The sequence below is a fragment of the Miscanthus floridulus genome, chromosome 1 (genome assembly GCF_019320115.1).
Source record: "Miscanthus floridulus cultivar M001 chromosome 1, ASM1932011v1, whole genome shotgun sequence".
In the NCBI taxonomy this organism is placed as follows: Eukaryota; Viridiplantae; Streptophyta; class Magnoliopsida; order Poales; family Poaceae; genus Miscanthus; species Miscanthus floridulus.
The window spans coordinates 177,038,400-177,047,878 of record NC_089580.1 but is presented as its reverse complement, the minus strand read 5'-3'; the positions used below and the strand labels follow the sequence as shown (position 1 = coordinate 177,047,878).

General features: G+C 46.5%; 1 protein-coding gene across 1 annotated transcript; it reads left to right on the top strand.

The window, feature by feature from the left end:
• Positions 1-3,525: 3,525 nt before the first annotated feature.
• Positions 3,526-7,981, top strand: LOC136503387 (transcription factor bHLH18-like). Its single transcript, XM_066498482.1, has 4 exons — positions 3,526-3,558; positions 3,639-4,142; positions 7,308-7,676; positions 7,907-7,981. The coding sequence occupies exons 1-4, from the start codon at positions 3,526-3,528 to the stop codon at positions 7,979-7,981; spliced, it is 981 nt and encodes a 326-aa protein (XP_066354579.1).
• Positions 7,982-9,479: the final 1,498 nt, after the last annotated feature.

Below are 9,479 nucleotides of genomic sequence, written 5' to 3'. Positions count from 1 at the left end.
GAGGAGTGTCGAGCACTCTTGGAGGGATGCCGAGCACGCCAGGAGTGGTGCCGGGAGGTTCTGCAGTGGTGGCGATCACTCCAGGACGGGTGCCGAGCACTCCCGTGGTGGAGCCAAGACGTCTTGCAGTGGTGCCAACCACTCCAAGACTGAGGCTGGGCACTCCTATAGTGTGGCCGAACACTGCAGGAGTTATGACGAGCTATCCAGAAGTAGTGTCGAGCACTGCAACCAGGGTGCCGAGCACTCTAGGTGCTGTGCCGAGCACTCCGGCGGAACAGGGAACTCCATCAACGCTGATCGAGTTCGCCTCACCTCCAAGTGACATCACTGAGTTCGTGGATGCCTTCCATGAAGGTGAGGAGGTGCGGTTCCACAGGCTGGACGACATCGTCGGCGACACAGGACCCTCAGGACTAGCTGGTCGGCTGCTCAATGACGCAGAGCTACTGCTCGTCAGTGCAGAGGAACCACCCACATTCACGCTGGCCGAGCAGGACATAAATTGGCGACGAGCGATGCTGGAGGAGATGAAGGCGATTGAGAAAAATGAGACATGACAGCTCATCGATCCACCTCCAGGATGCCGTCCGATCAGCCTGAAGTGGGTGTACAAGGTCAAGCGGGACGAGCTCGGCGCCATTGTCAAGCACAAGGCGTGCCTCGTCGGCTGAGGCTTTGTTCAGCGCGAGGGCATAGACTTCGAGGAGGTCTTTGCGCCAGTAGCGCGCATGGAGTCGGTCTGTTTGCTACTAGCCTTGGCAGCAGCAAAGGACTGGTGCGTCCATCACTTGGACGTTAAGTCGGCCTTCCTCAACGGTGAGCTGGCGGAGATGGTCTTCGTCAGGCAACCTCCAGGTTTCGCTATCAAGTGAGAGGAGCACAGGGTGCTCCGACTGCACAAGGCGCTCTACGGGCTGCGGCAGGCCCCACGAGCATGGAACGCCAAGCTTGACGCCACGCTGGGTGAGCTTGGGTTTCAACGGTGTGCAACCGAGCACGCGCTATACACGCGGCGACAGGGGGAAGGAGGAGCTCGTCGTCGGCGTGTATGTGGACGACTTGATCGTCACTGGCACGCGCACAGAGGACGTCAACAGCTTCAAGCGCGAGATGGCGGCTCGTTTTCAAATGAGCGATCTCGGCGCACTCTCCTACTACCTCGGCATCGAGGTGAGACAGGGGAAGGAGGAACTCACGCTTGGTCAGAGCACGTATGCCTCCAAACTATTGGAGAGGAGCGGCATGGCTGAGTGCAAGCCATGCGTGACTCCGATGGAGTAGCGGCTGAAGCTGATGAAGGCCAGCACTGTGGCGAAGGTGGATGCAACACTCTACCGGAGCATCGTCGGCGGTCTACGCTACCTAGTCCATACGAGGCCGGACATTGCGTTCGCCGTGGGCTACGTCAGTCGCTTCATGGAGCATCCCAGAGAGGATCACTGGGCTGCAGTGAAGCGGCTACTGCGCTACGTCAAGGGGATGGTAGATCAAGGGATCATCTTTCCCAAGACCGGTGGGAGTAGGCTGCAGCTCACTGTGTTCAGCGATGCAGACATGGCGGGGGACATCGATGGACGACGGAGCACCTCTGGCGTGCTCGTCTTCCTCGGGTCGGCCCCAATTTCATGGCTGTCGCTGAAACAAAAGGTGGTGTCGCTATCTACGTGCGAGGCAGAGTACGTAGCGGCGGCCACAGCGGCGTGCCAAGTTGTATGGCTACGCCGGCTGCTGGGCGAGCTAACCAGCGTGGAAGCTCACCCACCAGCACTGATGGTGGACAACCAGCCCGCCATCGCCCTCGCAAAGAATCCGATTCTGCACGACCGGAGCAAACACATCGACGTGAAGTTCCACTTCCTCAGGGACTGTGTCGATAGAGGGCAGATCGTCATTGAGTTCGTCGAAACTGGTCGGCAACTCGCGGACGTCCTCACCAAGCCGCTCGGACGTCTTCGACTCACGGAGCTGAAGGAGATGATCGGCATAGAGGGGGTATAAGGGTTAGCAGTAGGATTAGGGGAAGATTGTTAGATAATCTACTGCTACCTTGTGTGAACACAGCAAGGGAAGGCGGCGCCGAACTGGCCCCCTGCTGTGATACTGTAGCCGCTGCAGGTGCAGGCGCCGCATGGCTCACCTGCAGCACTGTAGCCACATGCAGAGGCCGGCGCAGAGTCAGCCCTGTATGTTATCTAGTTACTGTTATAGCATATGCGCTGTATTAGAACTAGATGGATAGAGTTGTATAAATAGATTACCACGGTAACTCAGTAAAGATAGTTCAGATTTGCTGTCTCCCAGACAGGGCTTCGGCCAACGCTGGTGTCTTGTACTGTGTGTGCATGCTCTGTTCTCCCTTCTTCTTCTAGCTCTAGCTATAGTGTGTGGGAACGGACAACGCTTGTTCGTGGTCGGCACGGCTAGTGGGTGCTCGACAATATTAACGGGTGCTCAACAAGACTGATGAGTGATTCACTCACCTGAGCCGGTAATCCTGTGGGCCAACAGCAATCAGATGGGTCACAATAGGGGTTTCAGTTCTTCAGTTATGTGTACAGTTGAAATGAGTTGTGTTTCCTCGACAGTGCACGCCCCTTTGGTTTTTGGTTTTTTATTATTGGCTTCCTTCTTGTTTTCAGTCGCCTAGTTTGCTCAGTTGGTAACCAGGGCGTGGCTGTCGGTTTGTAAATATTTGTTGGTGCTTCTTCTGTTTTTTCTTTTCTATTGTCTAATAAAAACTACAGCAAAGCTTTTGCCGTCCTTTCTAAAAAAAAAGCTACATGTTCATGAAAGAATTTCTTACACAACACCTTGGCTGTAACATCAAGCTTAATTTGGAGCTGAGGGAGATAGAGATAGGCTACTTCAATTCTTCAAACAAACAGTTACGTTGGGACAGTTCTAGCTAAAACGAGTGTCACTGTCGCCCAACCTACTGAATCTTTTTTTTTTTTTTTTGATGAAACGGGAGGGGCAAGCCCCTACTGAATCTTATGACAGGCTCTGTTGAGCTATATATGCCGAAGACTTGTTTATACAGACTTGGTGCAGCATATACATCACATATTTTCTTAGCAAAAAGAAGATAATACGAGATCTTCGCGGATCAGCGCCGTGATATCACCAAAGTAGACAGAGGAATAAATCGCCTTGGCAAAAAAAAAAATTAGGAACGCGTGTGCAGATCCAACCATGCAATCGTGCTGCAAGTCGTTGCTTTTTCTGAGAAACGCAAGGAGCACGTGAACGCCTTCTTCACAACACAAGGGGTCCGTAATTCACACCACCGGCCGGGCCTGTATAAAAGCATCACCGATCGAGAGAGAAGTCTTGAAGCAGTGGGAACTGGGTAACATTAGGAAAAAACAAATCAGAGGTGCGTGTTCAATTCTTTTGATCTCCGAAAAGGAGTTCTTTGCATATTTTTTGTTAGAAATCTCGCTGTTTCTTTCTTCTGATTCGTATTTCTTGCTCTTCTATCTTCTTGTGCGCTCTTAGTGATTTGGAGGATATATCGGGGCGATGGATGAACTCAACAAATGGCAATCACATCCGGTAAGACTGCTAAGAACTAGCACGAGACCCACCTGAAAACTTGAATGCTTCGACTAATTCTTGGTTCTTGCCCCTTTCAGGACTACTCTGAGGAGGAGCTAGCATACATGTACAGTCAGCAAGAAGAAGATCACGCCGGGATGCAACAGCAACACCATTTCGCCGAGCGACAGCCCGAGCAGCTGCAGTACTACACACCACCAACAATGGCGCCGCCTAGGTCCCCTAGCCCCTTCCTTCCTCATCATTACCACCACAGCTCCAGTTTCCCGGGGTTTGGGGTCCCGGCATTACCCCGGCCGCTGCCGTTATTCGGGCCGGTCAAGAATGAGCCAGGGCAGCCGTCATCGTCGTCGAGCAATCGCATCCTCTCCTTCGGCGGGCAGCCTCCAAGCACGCTCGACTTCTCCTCAGGAGGAGATTGGCCGGAAGCCGGTGTTGAAGCGGTGCAGCAGATGCCGCCGGAGAGGCGGAGCCGGACGCACTGGAACACGCAGGAGCATGTCATCGCGGAGCGCAAGCGGCGCGAGAAGATGCAGCAGCAGTTCGTGGCGCTGGCCACCATCGTCCCGGACCTCACCAAGGTAATGCATAATTGCATATCGATCTTGTTCTTGTGTGGTCGTTCTCTAATCCAAATAGGCTGTTGACAGTGGATCTGTGAGTGGATTCTCCTGCTGTGTACTTTCATGCTATACCTTGAATAGATATAGATTACGAAAGGATAATTTGATATAAATCGAAACTGAAGTATCACATGAGATGGAGATGCGGGTGGACGCTGGCCGCGCACAGTCGAATTTAAACACCGGACGACGATGGCGTCTGGCGACTCCGTCTCGCACTCTCGCCTCGCGGCAGTTTGTGGAGCAGCATAGGGGCGCGACTGCGCGAGTGCGTGAGGAGGTACCTGTGACCTGGACGGTGCTGCGTCCAACTCCAACGTCCATTGCTGCAGCCTGGATTTCGCCGCACTTGGTCTTGGGGAGGTGCACGTGAACCGGCGGCCGGCGGCAGACACGCCGCAGTCACTCACACGCGAGGACGGGGCCTGTGTGTGTGGCTTGGCGCCTGGCCTTTGGCGGCGCAGGGTGCAGGGAGCCGGGAGCCGGGAGCCGGTGAGGGCACGGCAGTCCTGGACTCCTGGATCCAATCCAGTTAGGTCGAGTGGCGGTCTGCGAGACGAACAGGCGGGAGCGCCGGGCGCCGGCTCCCCGGGCTCGGCCCCCGATTGAGTTCATCGACGAGTCCAAAACGAGGTAGCCAGGACGTGCTGAAAAATATTTTCGAGGGGCGTGAAGAAATTTTATATACACTCCAGTACGCCTAGTAGATCATCAGGTAGTACCTAGGACGTGCTGAAAAATATATTTTTTCTCAATATATATATAGGAGTATATATTTTTACAAAGTATTAAAAGTACGGTTCTTGAAAGAATTTCCTCGTACAAGTCTAGTAATAACAATATGACATTGTATGGTTTTGTATAGTAAATCTACATCGCAGTGCGTATTATTAGTGTGTCACGGACATATATAGGGCCTACTATTTGAATGTCAGTTTTCAGAAACCATGATAAAGAGGTTAAACAACTACAACCATGTTTCGCAAAAAAAAAAAAAAAAAAAAAAAAACTACAACACCATGCATGAATTCCCGTAATAAAACAAAACAGAACCATTAAATTTCATGGTTTAGAAAAAACAGATTTTAGTAGAGTTTCAAGCACATGTTGGTTAATTTAAAAAAAATTGTAGAATTGCTGTTGTACTATACTTTTTCAAAACTACAAAAAGGGCCTTGTATATCCAAACAAAAAGCTAATCCCCACTATGAGCCTATCTCAACATGTAAGTCATCAATATCATTCCCAACTAACTACTCATTTCATCCTCCACAAATAGCTACGCCATCCTACTAACTTCCAACCTCTTAATTGCAAACTATCCACATACATCATCTCAACTCAATTTTATTTCAAATTCTTCAGAATCTCTGTAGCAACGCACGGGGTATCTTCTAGTATATATACATGAAACAACAATACAAGAACAAGCAAGAGATTTCTATTATGCTATATATATTTTAATCAACCAATATTTAGTATAGTGGTGATAATGGCTTTTCTTTGAAGATCACATTTTTTATGGATTCATGTATGTGCTTACTTATATTTATGATTTAATTTGGGGATACAAAAGTTATATATATGCATCTCCTTGAGAGAAACGAATCCGACTACTCAGGATAAAAATAAAGGATCTGACTCCTCTCTATTAAACTACTCATGAATAAGGGTTTCGTAAAGTACCAATTAATTGCACATGTGGCAAGTAACAATGAACAAAATAGATAAATTAAGATATTGTATTGGATTAATTAATCTTATGAGAGAGATGATGTACCAATATACTCCTCATACAGAAGTTATCAGATTTTACTATGAATAAAAAAAACTTATATGTTGATACCTGCATCCAACAATATGCTCAGCGATGAGAAAATCAAGATTCAATGGTTTTCATAGCCTGTTCAAGTTGCGCCCTGGATTCTTGTTCCCAATTAAGGAAAAGTTTAACTTCAATGCAAACAGCATAATCGTATGTCATTATTTTGTTTTACTCAGCATGTAGCAATTTTATGAATTAGCACTGGAATGTAGGTACGGTGGCTTCTGTGGGCGAATAGGTTATGTTAGTCTATGCTTGCACGTGTTCATGGTAAAGGAAAACTGACAATTGAGCTTGTGGCTTGAACCAAAAAAAAAGGGTGCACACCAATGTGAAATATGTGTTTTTGGCGTGAAATTCGATAATACCTACACCAAATTAATAAAGTGCAGTTGAGTAATACCCGTGCTCTTAACCAGAATGAGACTACCATAAAAAGCCTAAACTAAGCAAACATATATTGTGTGAAAGTCGTAACTAAATGTAAACCTTTGCCTAGGAAGTATACTGACCTCTTTAGCGATTACTTAATTAAAATATTGAATTGTACATCTATCTACGGCCATCCAGAAATTGTCTCCAATAGACCTAAAAGGGTCGTGTGTTGCTTCAGTGAAGCAGTGTCGTGTTGCTGGCCGCTTATATATTGCCACCGTGCTTCTTACACAATTACAAATAATAATATGCTCTTTTCTCGCTCTTGATTGTTCCTTAAATGTATCACAAACTTGTTGGGCCACAAGATTTACAAATCTGTCCTAGTGTTTGTTTGCGAATGGATGCTGGTTATTATCCGGCCCCTATATTATTTTCTAATAATGTAAGCAAGAGTATACCTATAATTGTAGTTTGGATATATATTTTGGGTACTTCCCGAGAGTAATAAGAGCTATAGCGTGACACAGAAAAATAAACTGGCAACTTAGCAACTTTAGTCTGTAGGCATATATCGAAATAATAAAAGGCCACCACATCAGTCACCTACTAGTACTAGCTAATAGTTGTTAGAAGATGTTGGGTTGTATACTAAAATTATTGAATTGCTTAATTGGAAGTTGGATCTTGAATGGAAAAGGTGATTTATATATGCTTAAGGAAAATAAGCCACACAGACACTAGTAAATATTCAATCACTAGTCAAACTTATCCTGTATCAATGGGCGACGATGCCTATGACGAAGTTTTGAAAGATGGACGAGGGGCGTGGAGACTTGCTGGTGACAAACTATATATTTATTTAATACATGATATTCACTCATGAGGTGTATGAGGTGTATTAAACGACCTGAACTTTTCAGACAGATAAGATATCTCTACTAGGGAGCATCATCGAGTACGTGAAGCAGCTCGAGGAGAAGGTGAAGACCCTGGAGGGGCAAAGGGAAAGGAGAACGTCCGAGGCCACCGTCTTCGAGAGCAAGTACCGCATATCAAATGATAGTAACGCCTCATGCTCCAGCGGGAGCGCCTTTGCTGCGGGTGGGTTCAGCCCGACGGTTGAGGCGAGCATACATGGCGACACCGTCTTGCTGAAAATATGCTGCTTGGAGAGAAGAGGAGTGCTGGTGATGATCATCTCCGAGCTTGAGAATCAAGGCCTCTCCATCATAAACACTAGTGTTCTGCCGTTCACAGACTCGTGCCTCAACATTACCATCACCGCAAAGGCAAGGCGCTCTTGTCTCTCTCATGTTTAATCACCACGAGGTGTTTTTTTTTCTTTTGCAAATAATCACTCTGACGTGTTGTTTAATTAGCTAGGAGTAGTTAGTGTATGACTGTATATATGGTTATTGCTCAACGTGTTGGATGGTAAACACTTCAAGTATCAGAAGACGGTTCCTCATAGTTTTTTATGATATTCAGAAGTTTGACCCTTAGTTTTGATTTTATGCAGATTGGAGCAGGATTTTTGTCAACAGTTGAACTCATAACGAACCTGACCGCGACACTCAGAGGTTTCAGTAGTTGAGAGGTTGATACGGACGGGAAGAAAATTAGAGTAGCGAGAGTGGAATGTAAATCACGTCTTCTTCTTCTTCTTTTGTCAAGGAAAATTACGTCTTCTCCGTTGCTCTGAAAGTTATGGTTTTAATTGTTTTTTCCCTTCTTTATAGGGTTTGAGGGTTAGGGGTAGTAGAGGTGAGGGGATCATATACTAAAGCACGTTTGAAATGAAACACTTGTATAGATCCTCTCTCTATTTCTTTTTAGTATGCTTTGTGTACATTCTTTCATTTGTTTTAGTCCTTTCATGAACAACAGAACAAAGTTGTCACGGTACCAGGAGTACGTTCTTCAAGATCATGACACCTTACATGATCCAAAAACAACAAATGCTGAAACTTTTTAGATAAGAAAATATTAACATTCCGACCTTCGATAATTCACAAGTAAAGTACAGCCGTTTATATTATATAAACTCATGATGCTTAGACCACATGTCACCATACGGTTGTATAAAGTTACAAAACACAAAGTAACAATACTCAAGTCCCTATCCTAATCTAACTTCCCCATCCAAACTTGTTGTAGCTAATATCATGGCCTCCCACAAGCGACTGCCTTCCTCTAGTGAAAACAACACGCAATATATATATCTTGCACAAATTCGAAACTCGGCCTCCAAGAGGTTGGGGTTCCAAACCTGTCGATTGACATTGCACAAAGATGGACCTCCAAGGCGACGCCTCCAAGAAGGATAACCAACGAGAGTCACCAACGTCGCCCGCCACAAAATCCGATGCAAGGTTTTCACCTGGAGATCAGTGGACACAGGATAGTTGTGGAGTACTACCATGACAACATCTTTAGGAAGGAAAATGGCGCTCAAAGGTGTTGCCATTGTAGAGACCAGTAAGATCACCGGCAAAGCTTTCGCTAGCACCTCCACAACACCCCACCCACTATCCACACACAGAAACAGTCCGCCACCTACACCGCTGACCATGAACGGACTCCACACCGTTGATGCGTTGCTAATGTTCGGCCTCTACCGCAACTATGCCACACCTGCATTGTCCATGAACCGCCTCTACACGCCTCACATGTGCGGCCACCACGCCACTACACATCCTGTTGACCCCCTGACCCTAGTCATCTTCTTTTGGCGTAGCCAGGGGCGGAGCTAGAATTTAGATATAGGGGCTAGGTCATTGAGTGTCCACAAAAAATATATAGCATCATCAAATGTTACTGTCGATTTAAAAAATATCATTTTTTATGTTGGCTTAAAAAAATTCTAATAAATCATCTTTAGAGCATCTCTCGAAGTTTTGTAAAACAACTCCCAATTTTGATTTTTTTTTAGCAAAAAGGGAAAAAGGTGTCCTCCGGCAGTTAAGTAAAAGAGCTCCTTAAAAATAAAAAGTTACCAAATATCATATTCAACTCGTAAGTTTCTACAGTCGAGAGGAACTTCGTATTCGCTCCCTGACATTTTTCTTAGGAGATCGGAGTAAATTGGACTC